The sequence below is a fragment of the Falco punctatus genome, assembly GCF_963210335.1.
Source record: "Falco punctatus genome assembly, chromosome: 1".
Classification (NCBI taxonomy): domain Eukaryota; kingdom Metazoa; phylum Chordata; class Aves; order Falconiformes; family Falconidae; genus Falco; species Falco punctatus.
In genome coordinates, this window is record NC_137580.1 from 47,002,176 (window position 1) to 47,029,754 (window position 27,579).

A 27,579-nucleotide genomic window follows, 5' to 3' on the forward strand; every position below is an offset into this window, starting at 1 on the left:
CACAGTTTCACAAAGGAAAAGAAAGTTTGGTCCTTATTTGTGGAGGCCTTTAGTCCCCACATGTGACCGAGAGGTGACTTCTGACCCCAGGCCTGGCTGCCATCGGTGTGTGTGTCAGTGGGTGCTTTGCCTGCTTTGCCCATCTGGGGTGGCCAGCAGCTACATGTGCTGCTTTGTCTCCCACAGGCTCCTGCTTCTGGGTCGCCGTCCTGGATGGCAACGTGGTGGGGATCGTGGCAGCGCGGGGCAATGAGGAAGACAACACAGTGGAGCTGCGCCGCATGTCCGTCGACTCCAACTACCGCGGCAAAGGGATTGCCAAAGCCCTGGGCCGCAAAGTGCTGGAGTTTGCCATGCTCAACAACTACTCCTCTGTTGTGTTGGGAACCACGGCCGTGAAGATGGCAGCCCACAAGCTCTACGAGTCCTTGGGGTTCAAGCATGTGGGTGTTGTCGAACATTATGCCCTGCCGGGGATGACGCGCTCCTTACTGGAGAGAATGTTTTTCCAGCTCCGCTACCACCGCTACCGCCTGCAGCTGCGGGAAGAATAAAAAACCCCAACCAAACACACACACACAAAATTATTTTTTTCCCCTCCTTCTCCCCCTTCAAAAATAATAAATTTCCCTTCTCTTTCTCATCACTGTTCATTTGCCAATTCTGGGTTGAGTTGTTGTTCCCTCACGTCATCTCTTGGTTTGCTCCGTGCAGCTCGATCGTCCGGCCGAGCAGCGCTCCTTCCTCGCATGCTGTAGGTGGTGGTGCTGGGAGTCCTGCGACCGTGGGGCGGAGCGGAGCGGCGGCCTCTCCTTCCCAGGTACCTCCGTAAAGCACAGAAACTTAACTGCAAAATAGTGCCACTGCTCTGGTGTACATAGTCTTCTCCATTTCCAAATGTAAGATAACGTAGTGATGCATTCATCATAGTGCAGAAATATTACTTGAATGCAGTTTTCAGTATTTCATGCACCAGTAAGTAAAATATGCATTCGTCTTACCATTATTTACTGGTTAATAGTTTTCCAAGAAAAGGTGGGGGGGCAACCCCGCCCACCCCCCTACCCAACCCGCTTGCTACAATGCATGAAGAGGAAAGCGCGTGCACGCACTCAAACACATCGCACTGCCACCACGGCACTGGTGTTGCACTTTTTTTGGATGTGCCTCATTTGCCAAATGTCTGAGAGACCCTGGGCGCATCCGGTAACCACGACTCCGCTCCATCCCCCCCCTCCTTCCTAAGCCAGCACAGACACGGACCGGCTGAACTCTGAGCCCCATTGTACCATAGCGTGAAGTTAAGATCAAACCTAAATATCTCCTGCGCTGTTCTGTAGCCACGTGTAACCTGCAGTCCTGGGCCAGACTCCGCATGTGCGTTGGACTCTCTCTTTGCTGCCTTTCGGGGTTTTTTTTGTTTTTTTTTATTTTATTTTTAAGGGTGTTTTTTTTGTTGTTGTTGTTGTTATTATTTTTAGGTTTGGCTTTTGCTGAATGGTGTCATTGAGGCGTAATGGAGGCTGCAGTTCCTATGGCAACACATTTGCACATTAATGTGCGCACCAAATCTAACCACTTCAGAGAAGCAACGTGTGACAGATAATAGCATTTGGGGGAGCGCTGGGGTGGGGTGGGGGGGAGCGTACTTATCTTAACCAGCTGCTTGTTTGATAAATGTAGATGGCCTCACTGCAGCCTTCCATCAAAGGTAATTAACTGCTTTAATGATGTCAGATTTGTGAATTGTACAATGCAAAAAGCAATGCAAAGCAGATCCGGCATGTGTCTGTACCCAGTATGTATGTACAGTGCCTGCCAACTAAAGAATAACCAAGACTACAGCTTCTTCTAGCCTGAGATATCAACTTTTATAACTTACTTAAACAAATAGCAACTTTGCATGAATTACATCTTGGGGGAAAAGAAGATCGGTAGGTTTTAATTTTTAAAGCGTGGTATCAGAAGTATACAGAAAACCATTTCTGGCTGCACTTCATTTGGGGTGGGTGGAGGGGTTCAGCTCTGTTAATACATTTAAAGGGAAAACCCCTTTAATTTAGTTCCTGGGGTGGGGGGAAAGTTACTATTTTATGAAGTATTATGCAGGGGGAGGGTGGGGGGAATGCCACCTATCATGATGAACTTGGTGAAAGGGTAGAGCATGTGTTAACCACGCTTGCACTTGCAAACACAATGGAAGCATCAGCAGGAGAGCCCCAGAAGGGAGGCGGCGTGGGGCGTGCAGGGGCGGAGAGGAGCCATGGAGCGGCCGGGGGGCAGACGGCATGGACCCACGTGTGGGGTGCTGCCTGCATCTCGCTCGTTCCGGGAGCTGCCCTTTCCTTTCCAGCCAAAAGCTTTCCCAGCACTGAGGCGCAGCCAGTGATGCTGAATGAGAGCAGTGGGGAGGAGGCTCGCCCCATCCGCACCGGGGCCGTGGGCTGGGCACTGGTGCTGGGGATGAAGGAGCCATTTGGCACAACCCCGGCAGTGTTTCAGTGCTGGGCTTGGGCTTGGTCCAGCCTGTGTGGAGCCAGAGGGGCAGAGTCCCAGTGTGTGTCCCAGCAATAAAGGGGGAAATGAGGATGGTGAAGGGCACTGTAGCAAGAGACCGTGAGTTTAATTAACAAAATTTCTGTATGGGGCACTATATTTTTAGAAGTCTTTCTATGCTGTACATTTCTCCTGAAGCTGAAATAATGTACTGTTGGTAGGGGTTTTTGTATAGTGTACAGAAATTGGCAGAATATTTTCTTGCTGCATTCAGTGATTTATTAACCGAAGTAAAATAGACAAATATAAAGTGTTAGCAAAAGTTGAAAGAAAAAAAAAAACAAAACAGTTTGTGCCTTTTTTAGTTTATTTTTCTGTTGCTATATAATCACTGCACTAAAACCTTTCCAGAGGGGGGAAAAAAACAAAACTAGTCTCTTAATAAGGGAGGAATACGTAAAGCCTAAATTGAGCATTAATTTTTTTATTGGGATATTTAATTAAAAGAATGTTGCTGGTTTTATTTGATACCTGTGCCTTTGTAATAAAACTCCACATCCTGTCAGAAAAGCCAAACCTGGAATAAATCCCACCAGATCCCACAGACACAGAAGTACCATCAGGTTACCAGTATTTTCTTTTAAAACATGTAAATCTTAACTGATGATATTACAGTATCTGATCGTAATACCTGTTGAGTTGCCTGGAGAAGAGGTGCTTTAGAAAGGTACAGCTTTGGGGGTGCTGACTGCATTCCTCCCCAGGCACACCAGATGCCAGAGATGCACAGATAAGGATTGAGCTGTTGCCGCTTGGCCAGTAGCTGCCAAGCAAATTTATTCCCTTAACGCTTCTGCCAGTTGCTTTGTGACCAGGCTTTTTGGAAGAAATCCAGCTGGTTGCTCCCAGCTCTCCAGTCAGGACAGCTCGTTTCTGAAGGAAAGGGCTGGCTGCCAAATAGGCTGGGTTTTGCTCTCCTCAGAAGGTGAAATGCCACTGATCTCAGCACTGGTTTTTATTGGGAAGCCTGCGTGTCTGCCAAAGCTGCATCCCCGGTAGTAGCAGTGGGGCGCGGGTCCAGGACCTCCAGCATTATTGCTGCTTTCCCACCCACCCAGAGCTGCTCTGAATAGGATTACAGAAGGTTGGGCTTAAAAGCATCAAGTGATATTGTTGTTTCATCTGCATTCATGGGAAGTTTCCCTAAATATGATAGCTTAGGCTCAGCTCTGGAGCCAGAAGGTCACTGGTCTCCATGGCTGCTGGGCTCAGGACCACATGGGGTTTACCCACTGCCCCCCAGGATCCAGCCTGCCTCCCACTGCCTGGGCCAGCGTTCTGGTAGACCGTGGTGCAGCTCAGGGGGTGATGTGTTGAGGTTGAACTGCCTTTGGTGGATCCATCTGTCTTCTCTGCCTGTTTCAGGGTGCATTGGTTTAAACAACGCTGCGTGGAAAAGCTCCCACAGCGCATCGCTTGTGCCTCCCAGTACTGGCTTTGCAGCCCCCCTTGGGGAACTTCTTGCTGCTTCTGCATCAGATAGCTGTAGTTGGCACAGCCCTGCATCAGGACCATCGTCACCCCTCTTTTTCTGGGCTTGAGCATCACCTCTGATTCTTCCCACTTCAGTTCAGCAGCTGGATGGGTGCAGAGAGGCACAAGATGATTGTGGGTTTGGTCCTAACCAGAAGAGCTTGTGATCTGGACCTGCTGCCAGAAACTCCTTGAGATCCTCTTGCCAGTGTTGAGTCTTAATTCCAACAGACTCACATGAGGGTGAGATGCAAGGGCATGCCCCTGTTTTATTTTGGTGTTTTCTTCTTCCAAGGACACCTCTAGCTGGAGTGCTGGGAAAAGCAGAGCATCTCTTGGGTTCTAGCCTCAGCTGGTCAATGGGATGGCTAGTAAGACTGCTTCAGATTTAGGTGGAGGATATGTTGGAGATGTGGAGGAACTTCCCCCAGCTGTGCCAGGCGCCTGCTTTTACTGTGCTGTGCAGGTGAGTTGCGGCAGCCCGCTGCCCTTGCATGGCATGCCATGCCATGGCACTGAGAGTGCAGTTTTCTCACCTGGCAGCTCTCCTTGGCATCGCGGCTTTTTCTGCTAACCCCTGTACAGTGGGCACTGCTCGAGTGCCCTCTGCTTGGAGGGGACTGCAGCAGAGCCGTTGCTTGCTGCAAAAGGCACCAGGTGTGATGTCCAAAAATAATAATTTAAAAAAAAAATGGAAAAAATGGGGAACTTAGCATTGCCATGGCTAAAGTCCACAGCCTTGGGGCTATCCCAGCTTTCTGGCACTGCCTGGGCCATTCCCTCTGGAGTGAGTGGGAACACCCTGCACATTCTGAGCAACCTGGCATCTCAAGCACATGTAATATTTGGCAATAAGCTCTGTGGGAAGCTTGGCCCCTGCATGGACCCAGGCCAATAATGCTGAGCAATCAAACCAACAAAGTGGTTTCTAATCTTACTTGAAATCCTTGAACTGGTATTTGTTGGAAATTCATGCCATGTTTTCCCTCCGTGAAGCAGACAGCACCTGCAAGATGCTTAGAAATGGCAGCTGTAATTCATCTCTGCGGTGAGATGCAGAAAAGCGTGGGGTGGTGCTGTCAGCCAAAAGCTGTTCTTTACCTCGCTGTGACCGTGCAGTATTGGGACGATATTTCTGAGCAAGCCTTTACCTCGCCCCGAGCATGCTGCAGGCTGTACCCACACACAGGACCAAGCCTCGGGAGCTGGGCTGTCATCTGTGTGGCCCATTGCTCCTGCCTCCGCGGCACATGTGGCTTGGGGAGCAGCCGGGGAGCGTTGCAGGGCACTGCCCACTCGAGGAGGAATGTTGCGTGGCCACAGGGTACCTTGGCTGTGGGGCATTTCAGTCTGCCCGTCGTGGAAAGAGAGCTAGCAACATAGTCAACCCCGTCAGGGAGAAGCAGGCTTGTTTTAAAAGACGTTTGTCAGAAGCAAGATGGGTTCAATGTTGTTATAAGGAGGCCGTAAGGATGTGAGTTTGCTCTTCAGGTCTGAGGCGCAGCAGCACTGCAGGGTTGAGCTGGCTGGCAGCGTGCAATGGGGGTGGCACAGGGCACCAGGGCAGGACCAGCATTTGGAATGCTGCAGAGGTAGTTGCACCCCCAAAGCCAGCATCACAGCTCGCAGGGCACAAGTTGTTCTTCTGATACATGCAAGATTGAGGCACCTAAATGCTTAAAATCCCAAGGGCCAGCTCCGCATCTTGACTCGTTTCAGCATCACCCTTCAACGAATGGAAGGGGTAAATGACCCTGAGGGTGTCCATCCTGGGGCTGGGACCTGGACGGTCATTTCCCCCCTGTATTCATCCCCATGGGAAATAAGGGTGATACTTTAGGTCTTTATGTCTGAATTTAATAGTCCCAGTGTAGGAAAATCAGGACTAAGGGCCGGCAGGTGGCTGTTGGGGTTTGGATGTGCCTGTTGGGGTCCCGGTGCTGCACCCCTGCAGCAGAACGCAAAGCGCTCGGTGCCTGGGGGGAGGATCAAGCCCCTTTCTTCCTGTGGCCAACTGTGAGAACAGAAAGTTCTGTGGTCAGAATGCCCAAGGGAATTGCAGTTTTACAAAACCTCGTCACAATCCTTGCTGCTGCCCGTTGCTCGCTGAACCTTGTCTGTCCATGATGCAGGTCTGCTGCCTTTTAATTTGCCAGATTTGCTGGCTGAGGTGCAAGTGGATAGAGACTGACCGCAGGGATTTCCAAATTGCCAAACACACAAAGGTAGGAACCAGCTCCAGTTACCTCTGAATTAACAATCTCATTTCAATGTGCTCTGAGCCCATGTTTCATTAGCGCTAGTGTGAAGCTGTTGGTATGCACTCTATTTAAAGCTTAATATAGGCGTTTTAATTCCATGCTAACTGGAGTCTTGCAGTGGAATATACTGTACCACGTAAAGAAAATGAAGGGATGCAAACTGTTAAATAAGCTTTAAAATGCAAAAGGATAATTTTCTATTTTTTTTGTCCCTCAAAATAGATCCACATAGAATCTTGAGAAAAAAAATGGTGCGCTCTTGCATCCCTCAGTAATAGAGACTATGCACAAAGATTACGCTTATCTCCCGCCAAAAAACTGATGCCCTAATGGTGATTTGGAGTACCTTTCATTGCAAATAAAATAAGAGCATAATGTGAACAACAGAGCATTTAGTTAAAACTCAGTACCATTTAAAACAACAGGCTCTAAGTCAGCATTTGGAGTTTGACCAGTTTAAAATCGTTGTTCACTGCTGTCTTTGTACTACACCATGGTCAGCTATGGATGAGAATATGCTTTTAACATCTGAATAGTAGAAGATAGACTTGCTAAGACCAAGAGCATAACAAATATATAATGCAACTGTAAATTTATTTACGAGTAACATGTTTGAATGCAGGAGCAGCTACTGCTATGTAAGCTTAATGAACATATAGCTAACATTGTTTTCAATTTCTTTTCCTCCAAAGCTTAGTCCTTTTGACTTGTAATATGTATATTTGCTTTTTTAAAAATGTAATTAGGTTTAACAAAGCATCTGTTGCTTTGTGAGTTGTACTTACGATTGTGCTGGGCCGTTAGCTTTAAGCGGTTTGTGTGCTTGTGTTATTTTATTAATTAAGACTTCTTGAGACAAATGCGGTAAAGGTAAAGGAAAAAAAATATTTTTTTGGTAGTGTTAAGCAGATGTGTGGTATGTATTCGGAAACTGTCCAATGTCAGTTGAAAAAAAAACCAAACCACCCAAACTGGGGCTAAATTGCTTACTAGAACCGCTCATGTTTAAGGCAGTGGCTTTTTAGTTCATGGGTTACAGGCTAGACTCATGCCGAAATAGAAACTTGGATTCCCTTGAACAGCCTCTTACTCTGCATCTCTTTACCGTTGTACAAGACCAATGTGAAATTAGCCTTGTGTTTTCTATGTTCAGCATAGTATGTACTGTACTTTGTAACGGGAAGTGGCTACGAAAAACAAACATATTTTAAAACAGCAATAATTACCACTGTAAAGCAAATGAGCACGTGGGAGGGAGCACAGGGAGACAGTTAATGAAGGTGATACCGTTAGGAACACACTGGCATCAGTGCTGCTGTTGCACCTGGGGAGCACGATTAAGTACTGGGAAAGGCCATCGGTCTCTGGGACTGGATTCACCTTGGCAGAGAACTTGCCCAGGTAGGATCCCTCCGCCTGAATTGTTCTTTGGCGTTGTAAGTCCTCACACAGCGCAGGTTTTTCACTGCAGTTTTAAGGGTGAGTTATTGCAAATACAGTTCCTAGTGGGAGAGACAGACACAAGAAAGAGCTGTCAGAGTCACACAGAGGAAGGCAAATGCTCGTTGCCGCAGCCTCGTACCCCAGCGTACTCTGCTGCTGCACTACTGGGGCTCAACAACAGCAAAAAATAGAATACATTAATACAATTTTCTCACGGAGGGAAGCAGGAGTCAGCTCTGTTGGAAAGCTGTTTGCATACCGTCAAGGCATATCAATACAAGCCGGTTCCTCTGTAGCGTGGCAGGATGTGTTAAGATGTGTGCGAGTTGGCCCTTGGTGTGCTCTAGGCAGCTGAGCTCCAGCCTACAAAGCGTTATCCCGATGCAGCGTGGTCTTTCCATTGTCCGTCAGCAGAGCCCCGGGAGCCGGCCAGCTCTCGAGGGCCAGCAGGGTGTCCTCGGGCAGGGTCAGGCGAGGTGCTCTGGACAAATGATTTGTAGGTACTTAAGTTCTGTTCCTGATGGCCGCTGTAACTGTGAAAATTAACCAGACCTGCTGTGATAAATTTGGTTATATAAGGTTTATTTGGTTAATTTTTTATAAGTGAAAACTGAAAAGATGAAAGAGAATTGTAATATGAAAGCAACTGCTGTAAATAATGTACGAATGAATAAAATCTAAAACTTATGTCAGTTTTTTCCTAAACTGTATTGCTGTCAAGTTACTGACACCACAGCACACAGTGCCTGCATCTTTTCCAGCTCCCGCTTCAGCACGAGCAAACACCACTCGTTCTGTTTTCATTGATAAATAGGGATATCTTTATGTGTGTGTCATGCATGTCCTTGGATTATATTTCCATGCTGTTCCAGCTCGCTGGCTAATGCTAACGTGTTCAGAAGTGTAAAAAGGCCTTCTTGGAGCTGCACATAGCAAACGTGGAGCTGCGCCCAGGCACTGCATTGCTGGCACTGCCCTGCGATGGGACCCTGCCCTGCCCTGGCCAGCCACACAGGTCTACCTAGGACCATGTGCCTCCATTTACCAAAATCCCACCTGAGATGGGAGATAGCCCTGAGAAATGTCCCATTTGGAGCAGAGGATGAAAGAAAACCATGTGGTGTCCTTCTCCTGCCACCAAGGACATGAAGCTATAGAGTGAGCGTTGGTGAGGATGGTTTCGTGGTGGAGATGCAGCTGTGGGGGGTTCCCCAAGCCACACAAGCCCCTTTCTCTTCCCTAGCCTTGTGCATTTCCTTAGGTAAAAAACAGCATAAATGGGCTGTTCCCCACCGTTTGTGTGTTCAGACCTGCCCAAGGCCATTTCTGAGCATCTCGGTGAGCAGGGAAGCACTTGCCTCTGATTTGGAGAGGGGAAAGGAGGCTCCAGCCTTCGGCCCAAGAAGGTACAGTTGGAATAAACTGTTTGCTGCTGAAACAGCCTCTGGGGATGTTTGTTCCTGAAAATCAGTTTTTGGTGGCAATTACAAATGCTGCCGGGGGAGCCCTGCCAGCCAGAAGCTCAGGGACACCCAGGCAAGAACCCCTGGCAAACTGGCTCTGGAGATCACCCCAGCAGCTCCCCAGCAAGGGCACTGGGTGCTGTCGTTTCCCAGCGGTGCAGGCTGAGGCTTTGGGACCTGCTGGGTTATCGGGCTGAGCAGTCAGGCAGCGATCCGGAATGTAAGGTTAATGCATTTGCCATATGGATCCGGCTTCTATCACTTGTCTACTTTATCCAGATGTGCAGACACCCGATAGCAGTATCTCACCCAGAGGAAGAGTACATAATGCACCTCTGGGACCGATAGTGATGGGGTGTGGGATTCGGGGGGGTCTGAGGGGAAGCAGCTGTCAGTTCTCGCATGTGCACGAGCTTTATACCATAGCTACCCCCCCAAAAAAACCCACCCAAAAACTGCTTTACTGAAATAAGGGGAAAGTAGCAACAAAAGCTGCTGCTTTTAGGTGTATTGTGGGTGTGCTGTGTGCCTTAAAGCGCCTCAATTAACTGCTAATTGGTCTCTAACTCACCACAAACAAGCCACACATCACTGTCCTGGGCTCCTTTTCTTTCCCTTCACGGTGGCTTGCTTCAGATAAAAAGACAAGGACTTTGCCCCCATGCCCTGTGTTCCCAGGCACATGCCTCATGCTCTAGATGAGACAGCACCTCGTGATCCCTTCCCTTCTTGCAGGCTCACCAGCACACCCACCACCTATATAGACCTTAATGCCTCCTAAAAAGCCAAAGCAAACCAGCAACATAAACCCTCTGCTGTAACCATGGCCTCCCCTCTGTGGCTTGGTGCTCTCCCAAGAGGATGGAGGCCTCCAGGTCTAACAGTTGAGCTCATCCATCCCACAAAGCTGCATTTAACTTGGGCAAACAGCCACCAAAACATTCCATCTCTATCTACCTACCTGTCCACCTATCTACCATCCACCCCATCCATGCTGGCCACCTTTTGCCAAGAGGCAGAGCTGTTAGGTCCCCAGCCATAGCTTCCCAACCACAGTCCACCAGAAGCCCACTGCTCACCCAGGCAGCTCCTGGCTGCTGGCTAGGTTTTGTCTATCAGGTAGGCTGAGCAAACAGTGCTGTGGCAAGCTCTGGGGGCCTCTGACTTTCTTCCAGTCTCCCCTGTGTCCCCACAGCCGCAGGGGTTATCTAGGCTTCACCAGGAGTCATAAACTGGACCTCCGTATGCTTATCTCAGCAGCAAGGGCTGACCAGCAGCAAGGAAGATTATATGACCGTGCCCCATGGCTGTGTTTCTTTTAGTACAGGCTTAGGGCTTTTCTAAGTATGCCAAGTAGGCTATGTTTGGGATACGATGCACTTGTAGCAGCTAATATGGAGAGTGTGCTCACCATGGTGGGACACGTGGTCTGGTCACATGGCAGGACATTCAGCCTCACTGCTCCAGGCTGTGTTTTTACTCCATCAGCAGCTCCCCTTTACAAGCCATCCTGCCACCACTTGCCAGTCTCACGGAAAGGTCTCACATGTCTAGTTGGCTTCAGCCAAAGGAGCCACTGCTAAATCCAGCAGTAGCCAGAGTCTGCTTGGAGTGCTGCTGAGGGCGTGTAGAAGTCAGCCTGAAGGTTCCTGCACCTATTTGGAGTCTTCCACTGAGCTTGCTGCTGCATTGCTATCTCTGCTCCCTTAAGCGTCACCGTGGTTCACAACACCCTATTCTGCCTCTGTTACATGACTCTAAGTACCACAATTGCCACCTCTTCCATTTTAATAAATAGGGAAAACTCATGTATTCCAATAAGGGTGAAGGTGCCCCATCCCAAATAACTTTTTTAATTGCAGTTACTTACAGCACTACTGGCCAAAGAAGAAAAGCAAACCAGCTTTTTACTGTCCCATCATCTCAAGGTGTGGCCACACTCCTCTGGGAAGCAAAGACCTCAAAGAAAGCTTCCTTTTGACATGGGCTCCTCACCAAGCAAGCTAAGGCACTGCAGGGTGTTTGCCTGACTCCCTGAGGTCCTCACAGCCCACAGTCTGGCACAGCTGTTACGTGTTAGTGTCAGGACGCATTCAGGCCCTGGCAGTTCTTGCCACCAAAATTTTCCAGTTGATCTTCCTATGAGGTGAAATCTGTAGAGCTATCATCAGCTCTGCCAATTACGTATAAAATGTTTGAATTTCAGCTATTGGTATGAGAGGAAGATGGACTGTATTTATGGTCATTTGTGCTAATACAATTTCCTATAAAATTTGTCAAGAAATTAACCTATTAATTTCTTTGAGGTACATTTTCATTATTTTCTGTGCTTGAAAGCATTTGCAAACTCAGTAAAGTAAATTCAACACCTGAGGTCAGTTATAACAGAAGAGGAATGAGCATTGTAGAGAGATTAATCTTCTCACATGGATGTCAAAGGCAGGGTCAGATGAATCATGCTCTAGAAGTGCTCATTTCTTTCCATTAATGGCCAGTCCAAGGTGAGTCTAGACCAGCCCAGCAGTAGATGTCTATCCTAGAAACACCTAAGATGAGATAAATCCTAACATGACGTCTCTGTAGAAAAGCTTAACTGTGCCTGAGAACTCAGGGCAGCTGAAGGACAAGCAGTATCATTTTTTTCAGCAAACATTCATGGAGGCTTTAAAGGTAACTGGTAGTATTCGTTCACCAAAGCTTAAAGCCTTAATGCCTTAACAGTGAACGATGTTCCTGGTTGTTAAAGAGTCAAAGTTTGGTGCTGTGGTAAAGACTAATTGTTTGAAAAAATCAGGATCATCTTTTTAATTCAGTTGTTTGGCAACAACTTCGGTTTACAACTGGTGGGCTTATTTCTAAAAACAGAAGCTCCTACATCCTTCTAAACTGAAGAGTCCTTGCTCCTCAAGTATAGGAGAGAACGGTCTGTATGATGGATGGGCTTCCAACATTAATCTTTTGTGTTCTCTTCTTTGCAGAAAGGTAAATAAAATAAAGGAAAAAGTAGATAGTCTTACAGGTTGTGACTTCTTCAGGAACATATAAAGGAGCAGAAGAAAAAGTTAGAAGTCAGTGGATCACTGAAAAACCTTTAAGTACTGTGCACTAGGGAAGACATTTTGGCAGAGCACTGAGGGGAGGACCAGGACCCACCAAGTGGATCCCAGGGAAGGCTGTTCCCACTAGCAGTGTCAAAGAGTGTTCGAGGGAGGGATGAGCACATGGTTACAAATGCTTGTTCTTGGCCTTTGCCTGGCACGTAAGGTGGAGAACCAACTGTTCTGATGTCCCGTAAGTGAGGAGCTTCTCCTCCTGCTCTTAAAGGCTGGGAGGGCTCAGAGCTACTGCAGTCATTAAAAGGGGAAGGTCAAGCTTTCAAACCCGAGATCACACCAGAAAATTAATTTAGGATTGGATGTTCTCCTCAGATAGGGCTTTTCTTTTCTTTCTTTTTCTTTCTTTCTTTCTTTCTTTCCTTCCTTCCTTCCCCCCCCCCCCCCCCCCCCCCCCGGATATAGAGGAGCTGAGTAATCCAAGAGGTGCTTGCAGGGTAGTTAGTCCTGTTTGGACTGCTTTGGTCTCACAAAAGATCCCAGCTTTGAAAAATGGCCTCATGCTGCATGTAAAAACTGCACAAATAGCTAAATTTTTCCTCCATCTTAGAAGCTGGGTGAGAGGAACCAAAATCAGGAGACTCTGTGCCAAGCCTCTTAAAGCTGATTGCATGGCATATGCTGTGGGAGCAGGGTTATGTCTGCCACTGTGGATGCCCTAAGGCAAACGTTCTCCAGCTAACACTGCAGGCAAATCCCATCGTGGATATACACAGAGACAAATGCATGACAGAGGAGCAGTTATTCCTTTCCTTTTAGTGCAGTATATCCAGCAAAACATCACCTAAAATAACTTTGAGGTTAACCACAGGGTGAAACAAAAATCACATTATATTTTATGTGATTCTGCTTCACACTGCAAAGATTAGCTTTCTGTTCAAAATATTCTCTAATGCAAGAATGAGGGCTAAAGCAGACGTTTCATTATTATTAGCCTGTGTATTTATGTCAATTCATCTAACAACTCATAAAAATGTGTATTTCTATAACAAAGCTAGAATTTTTTCAGTTACGACTGTACTATTATACATCCACCACTGAGTCCACTGCAAGAAAGAACCCAACTGGAGATTGCATTGCAAAGTGTGGGGAATGGGATTCAAATGACAGGGAAAATTATACTGACCTACCACTACCTCCATTCCCATTAAGTTTTGTAGGTGTTATACAGAAGAAAAAAATAAGCTGTGTTAACATTATCTGAAATAGAATATGATGAAGTGGGACGTCAGTGTCCTGAAAAGGATGGGGGGCTGAAAGAAAGGGTTAAGCAAATGAAAAAATAAAAAGCCTTGAAAAAAAAGAAAGAAAAAGAAAAGAAAGAAGTCAAACTGAAAACTGATTTCTACAAATGCAATATATAACAATTTTTCAGTAGCTGTTGTGCTACTTTGGTTCCCAGGCAGCAAAAACTTTCACAGCTGGTACTTGGGCACATTAAACTGCAGCAAAAACGTCCTTGATATGCTATTAAATTTTCACAAGGCTGAGGTGTTTCTCACTGATGCTAGCTCTGAACTTATTATCATTGCAGTATTAGTCTCCTAAATGTGAGATCATACCTGTGATTATCACACACAGACTCCTTCAGTCTGGCCATTGGGAGGAGGACTGCAATTCCCCTTCGTGCTCCAGGTCTGCACAGTGTTTAAAACCAGTATTCGAGACTTTGGGCATCCTGGCAAGATTCCCTCGCTGTGACTTGCAGAAATACTGCATTTAGGGAAGGCAGATGCTGTTTTTTAACCTTCATTCTAACAGAAACACAAGAGACTTTGATATGAACAGTAATACTCTCTAGAAATACAATGGACATGGATTCATCTGGCTAAACATAAGGATCTAGTATCATTTGAGGCACCCTATGTTTAGATGACTTGAAGTGAGCCCAACAGACTATGTGCATTGCTTTTGGGAGAGCTAATAAGCTGGAGAGGCGAGCAATATTGTTGCCTTCTCCCTTACTCTCATGCTGAGTCATTTAGGTTTATTATATGTTATGTTTGCATAGCAAATGTGAACAAGTCACACATAAAGCTTGAGCACTTGCAAGTTATGTAGCCTAAAAAATAAATATCCTTTTCCCCTAAGGGATTGTTTGTATTCCTAGACTCTGGAAGTCTGAGAAGCACAACTCAATCACATGATTATCTACTATTTCTACAGTAGCCTTTTAATTAATATCAGTGTCATGACACCTCTGGTCCTAGGAATGTGCCCCGCCTATGCATAATTAAAGATAGATTTCAACAGGACAAATAATAGTGAAATGAGCAGGGTACATGATAAAGCAGTTCCTTTGTCATTCACTTAAGCAAAATTAATCGAAACACTTCAATATGCTAATAAACTGCAAAATTATTCATTGAGATGGTTTGTTCCTTCATCATGTCATAGTGTCAAAGGATTTGTCACCAGAGCTTCCGCACAGATTTTCAGTATTTTTCGCAGATATAAAGAAGTCTTAAGGGAAAACAGCATAGAAGCTCAGGCCCTACAAAAGGCCATGTCAGCTGTGTAAGAACTGTGAATTGAACATACTTCAAGCATGCTAATATAGAATAATACATCTAAGTCTGCTTATTTTCCTTCTTGTACTCGAAAACTCATTCTTAGAAAACTATTTTTAAAAGTTGTATAATTAAACTGAAGAAATATTTTTTTCATCGACATGCAATAGCCTAATACTCCTTGTGTGTAAACTAATACATGTTTAATTGTGGGCTATAAAGCTCATTCGGTAAGCGTTTGGGTGGCTGGCCAGAGGCTGCAGAGCTATTGCTTGCAATGTTGCATATTATTGTACAAAATCTATATTAGGCGAAGAATGAGGTCAAGGTAAGGAACAATGCTCAAGATCGTTTCTTTGTTCCCCTTCCGCTAAATTAGAGCTTGTTACACACATCTGTTTACATTCACTTTACTGCTAATGAGTTTAATAAAGGTTGCATGATTTACATGTTGTAGCGCTGATGAAGACAAGTTCAAGCCACTTTCACTCTAGTGCATCTAGCTCTGAACAAGATGCTCTAAACCCACGGTTGTTGCTGCAATGCAGTCTTCAGAATGCAGTTCCCTGACTCATGGGGAGGCTAACTCTGCCAATTGCATGCGTTTCAAGAGATGGGCCAGAGCATCTTTGCCAGTCTTTCCTCCTTTCCTTCAGGAATACCCATGGAGCAAGGCTTTAAAGGGACTCCTCTGGGTCTATGTATCTGAAGGAGGGGTTACAGCAGGGAAGTAACACAGTGCAGGGCTTCCTCCAGGACCTTCAGTGGAGTACGTACCTTCAGGAATGGTTTTGGCAGCCTGTGCTCCCTGCTGTTGCAACACCACTGAGCTACTGAACCTGTACTAAGAATGAGCTCTTGTTATGAGCATGAACTGAAACTTAACGTAGTAACTTTTTGGTTAGTTTACTGGGACATGGTTCTTGGAAGTGACATACCTGTCAGTGTTATTTTCCTGGTAAAATGTTTTCATTTAAGAAAGCCATTTAATTCCTACTTACTATTTCTGGGAGTACTACCAGGGCTAGACATCTATACTTGTAAATGCCAAGCATTTTATCCATCCTGCTCGGTCTAATAACACCTATTTATGACTTCTGCCTGAAAACTATCCCAATTATTACAGGTCCAGGTCTTCCAATGGGTCGGTTCAATTTCCAGTCATCACTGAGTTTACAGATGAAGAATCTGTTTGGCTCTGGCACTGAAGTCCTGTGGGATGGACTGTCAAAGGTCGTGTTCAGTGCAGGCGACTCCAAAACCAGTCTTTAGAGATGAGGCATGTCAGAGTCTTAAGGGAAACAAGAAATGCAAGACCATTTCCCATAAAACCTATTTGATACAGCCTGCCTCGGTAATAGCTTCATACTTGTGCCCTGACTGCCCAGAGGCTGCATTTTCACAGTCCTGTGACACACCCTGATGGAATGAGAGGATCACTCAACCATTGCGCAAGGAATTGATCTGAAAACCTTGGTTCTCTGTAAGGAAAAATCAAGGTCTATCCCAACATACACAGTGAGCAGGAATGCCTTGACCTTTAAGCAGTAAGTAGTGATATACAGACCTGATGGCCGAGATGAAATTTCAAACAACATCAGGCAAGAAATCGTGATGCACTTCAAGATACACATTGGGAAGGCTGCTGTAAATTGTACATTGTGGTTCTTCTCTAAACCTCTTGCAGACACTAAAGCTACAAAGTAGGCTTGAGACTTTGGAACTCTGCACTGATGTCCAAGTTCAAAGTTATCAGTACCAAAGGGTTCAAAACCTTTCTGCTGCTTAATTGTGGGAAGCAGAAAGACACAGACTTCTTTACAACATTTTCATGCTTTCTGGGTTGAGGTTTTCCATGAGGTTTCCTTTAGCCTCTGTTTTACCAGCTGGATGCTCTCACGTCATTTGTCTTTGAGGAAGGGAACCCACTTTGTTCAACTGCATATCAAGAAGCATTTTAAAAACTGACTTTTAGTCAAATAGCTTTATGAACCAGGCAACATGATGGTTTGCTTCTCCATTTCTCCGAGGCAGGGAAAGGAAATACCTAGGGATTAAACACTTAGTCTACAATGTGAGGTTCATGTAGGCCGTAAAAGGATTTAAATTCCACAGTTTCCTCACTATTACTAATGTGTTTAACGGCATCACAAACAGGACAATACTTTAAGCTGGCAGATTTGGAAAATAAAAACCAAGTATACACTTTGCTGTTGCTGGGGAAAGAATGTCCTTGGGCTAAGAAATACAAAATGTCATTGGCAACTGTTAGGTACAGAAGCATCAACGAGCAAAAATGAGCAGGAGGTGGAATGGGATGGGGAGTGAATAACACCTACTCTTAAAATAATTTATTGAAAGAAGTGAAATATAAGGAAGTTAGAATTTAGTTGTAAGACCAAAAGATCACACAAAAATAGCTTAAATGCTCACTCTTGGGTCGGAAGATGACGGAGGAGTAGCAGGGACAGGAGAGTGCCCCCTGTCTCTGTACCATTTCTGTGCAGCATGAGGAAGGACATGGAGGATGCATAATGCAGGAGTGATGTTAAAAGGAAAAAGCCTTCCAGCTTAAGGCCAAAAGACATGCGTTTCAGTTGGTTGTACCTATGGGCAATTACACAACAGAGTTAATGCTGCTTTGTTCTGATTACATACAATGACATGTTTAAAGCCGTGAAGCATGAAGCACTCCCCAGACTGGAGACAGTCTAGGCTCTTTGTGGGATACAGTAACTTGGAGGCTGGACAGTCATGCTCTATTCTTTTTTTTCTTTCCTTTCCCCCCGCCCCTTTTTTTTTTTTTCTTTCCTTCCTTTTATTTTTTTCTGAGCTCTCTCTGGCAGGGCAAATATTGATTACTTCATATACAGTGGCCAGCCCCAAGAGGGAGAACAGAAAGCTCCTCAGCAGAACATCCTGTAATCTGGTGGTTCACACACTCCTGTGGATGATGGATGTTGAAAGCCTTTCAGGGAGAAAGGTTTCCTACACTTTGTAGGTAAAAGGACAGGAGCAGCAGCAACACTCATTGCTCTGGCTGCCTTTTGAACAAAGGAACTGCCTCCTCAGTGTTAGAACGAAAAGCTGTGAAAATCAGTCCTAAGGAGGTGAATCCCAGAAGGCAGCACTTAAATCCCAGAGGGGCAGAATCAATCACACTTCCCTGTGCAGAATTTTTGTGCAGGCCCCCTAGGTATTCAGAGGGCTGGCAAACATGGGATAGGTCTTAGGCATTTTATGGAGTGCTGAGTGCATATCTGATCCCAAAAATACTGCATTACACTAACAGTCTACCAGCTCCTGCTACTCCTGCCAGACTGAGTAATGCTCAGTAATCCTGTTATTAACAGCTGATAAAAAGAGGGGTCATTCATTCATTTGACCCAAGCTAGACTTCTAGATAAGCAAAGATAAATTGACCAGCTCAGTGGGTCATTTACAACTGGAATAGCTCCGTGCGTGGCAAGGATGAACACACCAAATGCATGAGCAGAAAATGGGAGCGCTGGGTCTGGGGCGGGAGACACAAATGCAGCTTTTGGCCAACTGAAAGTGTAAAGTGCACTGTATTGCACAGAAAGAAAGCAAAAGCTAATACATTTCAGATTGTGCCTGTCAGGTCCTGATGGTTTTTCAAAGGATCCATCCTCATGCTCACCTTTGACTAAGTCACAGGTATGTAGTTTTGCTATTTCCAAGCTCCCAAATGAAGTGACAGCAATAGTTCTGAATAGGGTCTTCAGACAGCAAAAGTTCATTGTTTCTGGCTGAGAAGAGAAAAAACCCAACATGCAGATGCCTCACAGTGATGTTATGAGTTCTACTAGATGCACCACGTGTTGTATTTGGTGCTATGAGCCTTTATGCCCATTTTGTAATTTGAGCTTGCAGGTTGCAGAGGCATGTTTTTCTCAAAAGTGAAGCAGGGGGAAAAAATAACCTCTAAAGTCATAATCATGTACCTTAAACATATTGGGATACATGGAAATAATATTTTAAGACATCAAGGTGCTGCCCAGTGTTGAAAGAAGCCCAGCAATTTCTAATGGAAGACTGATGATCGCAAACTTTGCTCCCTGCCCAGTCTTAAGAAATTGTCTGCAAATCAACCCAGGAATAGTGCTTTTTCTGTCTTTATGACTTGCTGACCTTGTAACTTGTTTCTAGGGAAAAAACCCTAATTTGTACTTGGTTGTATTTAAACAACCATATAGTTTATGATGTTATGTATAAAAAAGGTGACACTGGGTAAGGGAACATGTCAAAACCTCAACCAGCTGAACAGCAAGTCACATACAAAAGACACAGGTAAAAGTTTCAACGGCGACTGTCTCTGAGAGTTTCACCTTACCCAGCTGAAGATGCCTCCTTGAGACTTGTGGAAGGGACTCCTCTCACCAGTCCTCATCCAGTGACCACCCATCCTGTCCAAAAGCTTTTTGATCGCGATGTAACCCATTTCCAAAGTCCCAATAAAGTCTGCTCAGCAACACATTGCTGCAGTCATTCCTGTAACACGTTATCCATAAGGAACTGGCAATGAACAGTCACTGGCAAGTAGGGAGATGTGCAGGGAGGAAGGGGAAAAAGCAAAAAGAGGTCTGGAGATCTTGAACACTACTATTTTTACTTTTTGCTTGATCAAAACAACAAGAAGGCCAATGGTGGGTCAGAAGAAAACCCTTAGCCATAATTTTAGTCTATGAAGAAAAATCCATCTGCACTGGTTGAAACAGACTCCATCAGAAAACTCCAGTTTCTCTGTCTCGGTAAAACTCCAGCGATTAAAAAACTGAATTGCGGATTCTTTCCCTGATGCAAATTAGAACCTGACACCCACTCAGGTAGACTGCAGAGCTGGACCAGGCTGGTTTCTAGCTGGGAATAACTCAGCAGGAAAGCCGGGTGCTGCAGGCCTGCTACTGGTGGTTACTTAACACTCACAGACTAACTGAGGTTGGTAAGGCTCTCTGGTGGTCACCTACTCCAATCGCCAGCTCAAAGCAAGGCCATCTTCAGAGATGGGTATGGCAGGGAGCTAGATTTCTGTTTACTTAGTACAGAGCCTGTCCAGAACAAGTAATGTACTGGAAGCACCATCATTTTGCATTAGAGATCTAAACTGAGGGTCCCATTTGCTGGTGACATTGAAGATCAAATGGCACCTTTCCTGGTGCTATGTGTACTGCTCCCGAGGCCTTAACCCCAGAAGCCAGAACTAGAGTTGGAAAGGATCCCAGTGGGCTGCTCAGCCAGTGTCCCTGTCCTGAAGCAGGATCAACTAATCATAAGTATATTGTGACACAGATTTGTCTATGCTGTTCTAGAAATGTAAATATACAGTAATAAAGATCCAAAAGCTCTATTCAAGTCCATTGATGCTTAATTATTACTAGCATTCCATTGAAAGGCTTGCCTAACATCTTCCCTAGTTATACCTTGCTGAAATGTAAGCCCCTATCTTCTCATTCTATCTCCAAGGGACCTGTAGAGCAGTTTATTACCATCTTTATGACAGCCCATTTCATACTGGATGACTTTTAGATCTTTCCTCAGTCTTCTCAAGGTTAAATGACTTAAATTCTTTTTAGTCTTTCCTCATAGGTGATATTGTGTATAGCTCTGATCATTCTTGTTGCTCTCCTATGGATTCCTGTTGCTCCACATCTTTTCTGAAATGTAGCTCAGAAAATAGGGCAGAGCATTCAGCTGAGCCCTTGATGGGGCTGAAGTGAGCAGAGGGATTGATTATACTATTCTTAATCGCTATGCAAACAACTACAAATCCCCAGGTCTTTTGCTGAAATTGATACCTAACTAGCTGTTCCCTATATTTTGGGAAATATGTTGCCTACATTCAGGTAGCTAATTGGTTTTGCGTATGTGTGAAGCTTTGCACTCACCGTCACTGAATCACTTCTTTTTATTCATTTCATACTATTACTCCACTGTGTTAAAATCCTTTTGAATTATAAACCTGTTGGCCAGAAGGATTTAAAGCAAGATTTAAATTCTACAAAAGCAATATAAACAAGACTCAGAAGCTCCCAGAAAAGAAAGAGATGACTCATTATCAGATAAATATTTGTTCTATTGTGCAGTTATAAATGTCTGAAGAATTAATGGCCCAGACTGGAGGGATAAGACAAATTAAAGAAGTGACTACAAACCTGATTACCAGAAAATGGAAGGTGTTAAGGGATACGGAGAATGCCAGGAGAAGGTTAAGGTTTAGGTCACATATGAGAAGTGAAAGGACTAAAAAAATTCAGCTTCAAAAGAAAAATCAAATCTATCGCAAGCCATAGTATCAGAAGCAGCACAACATGGCCAGAGAATTTGACTAAAGCCCAACATTTACAACACTTTTTTAACATAATCTGTGACCTACAGGGGCCCCAAGGGAAGATGTTGACTTCTCCCAGCTCATGTGTTACAAAAGCTCATTATATTTAAAGGAAAACCTTCCTGGGAAGCTTATTTAATTTAACATCACAGTTCAAATGAATGGACGGGAAGATAAATAAAGACTGGAATTGCTGGCAGGCAAGTAGGGTGGCCCAGCTTTTAAACTGCTGCAGAATTTATTCATTGTGAAGAAATCAAGTTCTTATAGGTGTCCTTCACATGCATTTTGGAGTCAATCGTCAGTCTGAGCTGGCTTTGGGGCACAGCTTAGAGTTAAATAGAGAGGGAAAAAAAATTCTGGCAGAAGTCCTGAGAAGACTTGTCTTCTTCACCTAACCAGATACCAACAAGACATTTAGGATAAATCAGCAGTTAACTAATTTTGGGTCTCAGCTGGATGTGGACTAATGGATCAGTGCAAAGAGGCCAAGGTAATCCAGGGAGATATTTAATTTTGCCTCAGCCAATTCTGTACAGAAATGCAATGTTAACAGGCAGCAGCCACGTATGGGGAGGATGGAGGCTGATTCTCTGGAGCCTGTAAGTATAGCTCTCTACTTAACACAAAAATTGGAAATGGGATTGTAATCTGATGCATGACACTTTTGAATAATTAGAAGTGAGAAATTCAGTGCGCACAGCAGATGAATCTGCCAAAAAATGAAGGGGGGGGGGGGGGGGGGGGAAGAGAGAATTTCCGCAGTAAATTTTTCTACCATGAAAAAATGGATCCTGAAATGAACAACTACAGTAAAAATACAGTTTGCCAGAAAAGTCTCCAAAATGCCATAAATGCATAAATGCCGTGCCTAATGGTAGAAGGAAGCAAGTTGAGAGTTAGAGATAGTAAGATAACCAACTTTTTTTTTTAACTTGTGGACAATTAATAGTGGGAGTTTTACTATCAGTAATAACAGTATCTGTGAAGTACAGGGAAAAGGTTGGATATGGATTAAATAATCAGGGTAGACAGCAAGAGCTGAGGAAGAAAGGATCTAAAAACTATCCAACTAATTAGCCTTGAATGGAAAAGGTGACGTGGGAAAATGCACCAAAAATATGTAAACATTGGCTGGAAGCTGGACCTCCAGAATTCAAAACACAAGCAGAGAGGATAACAAATTGCCTGGACTTACAGTGAGTAATAAAGACACATTTGGTAACATGAAAGGGTCTTACAAAAAATGGGTGGTAGAAGCGCACTTCAAAGATGTCTCAAGAGAACCCGCTGAGTGTAGGCTGCTGGTTTCAGTAGAGATGAGCCAATCAGGCTGGGGAAGTTTCCCTGGAAGGCAAAGACAGGACATGACTGAAACTTATTTTAAATCCCAGAGACAACCTGCCCACTAAAACTATTGCAGAACGGCAGAAATAAGAACTGATTCCTTTCCATGCCTTGAATGTTTCTGACAACCTGCTAAGACCAAAAGGAAGCGTGCCAGCCAAAAGTGAGCCCGCGAGCCAGGGAATATAGTAAATGCTGGCAGAGAATGAGGCAACACAGGTGGGAAGGAGGAATGAAATCCCAAAACATTTCTGGGGCTTCTTCTGGTATGGCACTGTATACTTTAATGCAGTTCAGCAGAATATTTGAAAGGCATTTCTGCTTTGTCTTTCAACCAGATGACTGCTGTTGTTCAGCTGAAGAATGACACGGGATCATAGGAAAATTCAGGCTGGATGGGACCTCAGGAGGTAAGGTGGGCTATGAGGTCAAGACCAGGTTACTCGAGGATTTTTCCAGTCTGATCTTCTAATGGCGAAGTGAGAAGAGATGTTTTAGGCCACTGAGGAAATGTATCAGGAAGGCATAATGCAACCTTCAACCCATTCTTTGGCCTCTTTTCAAATCAGATTAAATAAGAAAATGACAGGAACAGGTTCTGTCAACTCCCAAAAATGAAATGAGTTTACTTTTAAGGGCTTTTTCTTGATCATTATCAAGAACAAATGATGTCCTGGATGCTCTAGCAGATTCATTCTCTCAATCTACTCTGTTTTCAAAAACTGAGAGAGGTTTTTTTCTCTCCTCACATTTAAAATGTCTTGCTTACATCAAATCTGAGACCAGTATTTGAACTATGGTTATTATCAAGTTGGATCAACATTCAAGATCAGAGTCCTGCCATTCCATGGTGGTATGTGGACATTGAAAGATCCAAGTCCTGAGCAGGTATGTATTGGCCATGCTATGCCCATGCAAGTGCCAGAAAATAGCTGTGCTCTTGCACTTCTCACAGACACCAAGTTAAAGTGTTTTCAAATAGTATTCCTTCCCTACTATGCCACATGGGAAATGAAAAGATTTATAGATGCTCTAAGGGAAGATTCAGGCCACCAAAGACACAACTGAAATAAAACCCAAAGACACAAATCAGTTCAAAAGGGGTTATTACTGTGTTCATAGAATCAATTAATGAAATTTCTGCCCACAAAAGATAACTGAAACTAAGGAGACCCAGCTATTCCCCTCTCCCCATCTATCCTGTGATCTCCCACACTCGTTGTATCAGTACTTTTGTAGGGTTCTGCACTTGAAAGAGAAGATCTGTTTCTTGCTCTCCCAGTACCTCTTCATAGGTTGTAAGAAAAAAGGGAATAATTTTAGAGATCAAATTGAGACTTTTAAGGACTGAAAAGGGCTCTTATGATTGCTCCTGCTCCAGCCTATCCATGTTTTACAGTCCTTTTCATGCAGAACCAAAATAACCTGAAAAGGTGGTCATTTATTATAATAAGGGTCTTGAGTCCTCTGGTGTGAAATTATTGTGCCACCCAAAAGGAATTCCTGGCAGTCCTCAAATACATAATACTTTCACCTGTATTTATTTCAGAGGAAATTTGTGGTCAGGACTGGCCTTGCTTTTCCATAAAGGCTCTTTAGATTCAGGCATGCTGCAGGGTAGCTTGTCTAGGGTTTGGAAAAACTGCACTGCCTTCATTTTATAGTTATATATAGATCAGCACACAAGTGTGGTAAAACTGATGCCTTGTCCAGAGGACCTTGTTGGGAAACAAATTGCAAACACTACCTTATCTCAGCCAGCTTGTTCAAGGAAATTACTGCCATGCTAAAGAGATACTTACTTCTGCAATTCCACAATTCAAAAAATCCAACAGTTCCCAAAACCTATATTGGGAAGGCAGTGGGAATGGATTGCGAAGTAAAAGAAATTGTCCCAAAGACACAGCATTCTTCTCATTATCTGGGATCTTACGAGTTAAAAACTAAGGAACTTTGAAGCCAAAGCATTTCAGAGAGGTCTGAGAAATCTAATAATCCACGGAATCTATACCTTAACACAGTAGCACAGGGCAGAGAGAGAAGACTAGATACTCACCTGGCTATCCAAGCAGAACAGAACCTAAAGATTAGAGAACATGTCCCAGTATTTGCAATTCATAGTACAGCAGATACTGGTTGTACGTACACAAAGAGCTCTGGTCCTCACCTAGCTATGCCAGAAATCTATATACAGTAATTCACTGACAGGCTGCAATTAGAAGAAAACACATTTTCTTTACTGAAGAATCTGTAGCACTAGAAAGATAACCTGAATTCATGGTACTCATCCTGTAAGTTGTGGGGACACAAACTGCACCAAGTCTTGAGATCTTGGTCATCACCAATCCTTAAAAATTATGCCAGTTTGCCTTTTGCTCTCACACCAGTGTATGCAGAATGAGCCCTCAGTCACATGTGATAAAGCGATGCCCTTATTGCTTGGTTCTCATCCTTTTGTTAGCTGACTCTTTGTAAATTTAAAACCAGAAAGAAAAGTTGTAAAAGTAGAAGGCGTAAACCTGGTGCCCAGAGGAGCTCGCAGTCCTTCTCTGCAACACAAGGAGAACAAAATATTAACTTTGCCTACTGTATGACGATCTATACAAAGTGCATGCGTCTGGGGAACTGTGACTGGCAGTCTTCTGTGAAGGGCTGTGTTTGAAAATTTGTTCTGTATGGTGACCTCTGCATTTCTGTAGCTTCGTATTTGAACAGAAGTCAATTCATTGGACATGATCGAGATTCTCCATGTCCTTAAGTGTGTCTCTGGTTTTTGGTAGGCTGAAGGGTATGCCTAGTATTGCTCAGGCCTTGAAAAAATACGCTTCTCTATCTGCATCCAAAGAAACATACACAAAGTTGAAATCAGCTGGGAAATGTACAGAAATGTTGATTTCTTTCATATAGTAGAAAGGTTAGCAATGTAGCCTTAGAGAAGCAAGGCTTAATTAGTACAGGCCCCCTGAAAACAGCAGGTCCTCAAGAGGAGTGAAACAGATGAGAGAGTAGAACATTTCACACTTATTCAATGCCACTGCAAACACAGAAGGCTTGAAAATGGCAAAAAGCAGAAGAAAATTTGTACAATCTCTTCTCTGTTGGAAAGGTGGAATCAGACCCTCTGCTCGCATGACCTGGTGCAGTGTCACAGCCATGCAGGCTGGACTCTCCCCCAACTGAACAGCTGACTACCAATTAATATGTAGAAGGTTCTGACTTTGCTTGCATGACCACTGCTAAGAACTAATTTTAAGAACTGACTGGCTCATTTGAGCTGGCAGGTTACATGTTATTAATATGCCACAGAAGAAAAACAATGTTTAATAGTTCAGTGCTTTTAAGTGCAATGTAGAATTGTTTAATGATACAACTTTAAACTGCTGCAAAATCTCTGTAACAATAGACTTTTAAAATTTAAATTATATTACTTTGATAATTTGAGGTCTCATGCTGAAAGATACTGAACACTGCTTAAAAGTTTTGTGCCTGACTTCAGCTTCTAAATAACAAGTAGACTTTTTTGGAGGACAGTCTCATATTCCACAAGCATCGAGGCAGAATTTGGCAACCAGTAATGTTATGAAACAAACTCATTTAAAGAATAAATTCTACAGAAAACCTGTATATCAGTAACAAATCCAAACATTAAAGTAGAAACCTGAATACTAAAAAGTATAAGGCTGAATCCCCAAATTTATCTTAACAATATTTAGCATTACATCAGTAATAAAAATAATAGATTAGGCAAATCTGTACTACTTCCTCTAAAGTACGCTAAGGCTACAGTGTATAAACTGAATTTAAAATTAATTGCATTTACAACAATCTGTTTATTTTTCATGCATTTAGGCACCCAGTTTTGTTTACCTGTTTTGCTCCAAAATCCTAAATATAAATTAAGTTGGAGCCTCTTCATTTCCAAAGAACTTTTTTTAAGTCTGTGGAACATAACAATTAATATGTGATGCAAACTGAGCCTTCTACTCACAAAATATAAAATAAGCCAAACACAACAGTTAAGCACTTGCTGGTACAGCTCAAATAGTGCCAGATTAGAAGTATTTTTACACAAGCTCTTCAGAAAATATTTAACATTAAAGTCTAAACATCCATCTAACTCAAATATATTTGTCATGTTCCCAAAGGGTTAATATTGTCTTGCTTCATTTCTTACATGTAGTAATTTAGCTCTGAACAAAAGCAGCTCCCTGCTGGTTACCTTGGCTAAAGGAAACACAATGAACTGGTAAAAACCAGTTTTATCTCACTGCTGTTGCCTAGGGCTACAGACAAAATGAAGTAAAAAAATTCACATGCAGAGTATTAGGTGCTTATGAAAGATCCAGCAGCGCTGTTGCCTAGTGATTCAGTGAGGAATCAGCATAGGCCAATGAGGTGTATGGGTACTGAATAACATCCCCGATGACTGCTCTACATCTCCTGCAATTCTGTCATACACCCCCATGATTTCCCTGTGGTAAGAATCACTTTCAACGGAACCTGTCAGAAAAAAAAAAAAAAATTAAACAAACAAATACATCACATATAGTAAGATTACTATTTTTGCTTTTCCATTTGGATGTTGATACTGCTTTAGACTACATGCCTATCCAAAATGAAATTTCCCTCATATCTATTAATACTTAATTATCATTACAATTTTAATTAAAATACCTTAACAATGAAGACTAAACTTCAGTTTTGAAATTGCAAATACATGTTACTGAATTGCAAGGAACATGCTAAAGTAAAATTCATCTTACTACACTTCTCAAAAGACCTACAAAATCAAGAGTGTTTACAATCAGCAACCTTGTTAGTAATGCATAAAGGTACTAGGGTTTTTTTATCATCCACTTTTCCAATTCTGGGGTGTTTTTGTTGTTGCTTTGGTTTTATTTCAGTTTGTTTTGCAGTTACTGGTGCTCTGTTACACAGTAGATGTTCTGACATGAAAGCTGCCTCATTAGCAAGGACTCTATTTTGGAAAAGAAGCTACTTCAAAGATAAAGCAACCTTCTCCTCAAAGAAGAAAAAGAAATCTCTCCCATTAAGATTGTGTGT

The 27,579-nt window shown here is 43.7% G+C and overlaps 2 protein-coding genes across 3 annotated transcripts in view; one reads left to right on the plus strand and one right to left on the minus strand.

Annotated features, from left to right (window-relative positions):
- The window catches only part of NAT8L (N-acetyltransferase 8 like), a 55,238-nt gene extending 33,111 nt beyond the window's left edge, over window positions 1–22,127 (plus strand). For both annotated transcript variants that reach the window (XM_080410850.1, XM_080410851.1), the window contains exon 3: window positions 187–22,127. In XM_080410850.1, the coding sequence (XP_080266976.1) occupies window positions 187–554 (368 nt within the window). In that variant the 3' untranslated portion in view covers window positions 555–22,127. The remainder of the gene's footprint in view (window positions 1–186) is intronic.
- The window catches only part of POLN (DNA polymerase nu), a 129,269-nt gene continuing 103,101 nt past the window's right edge, over window positions 1,412–27,579 (minus strand). Inside the window, exon 24 of the mRNA XM_080410934.1 lies at window positions 1,412–27,015. Within this exon, the coding sequence (XP_080267060.1) occupies window positions 26,947–27,015 (69 nt within the window). The 3' untranslated portion in view covers window positions 1,412–26,946. The remainder of the gene's footprint in view (window positions 27,016–27,579) is intronic.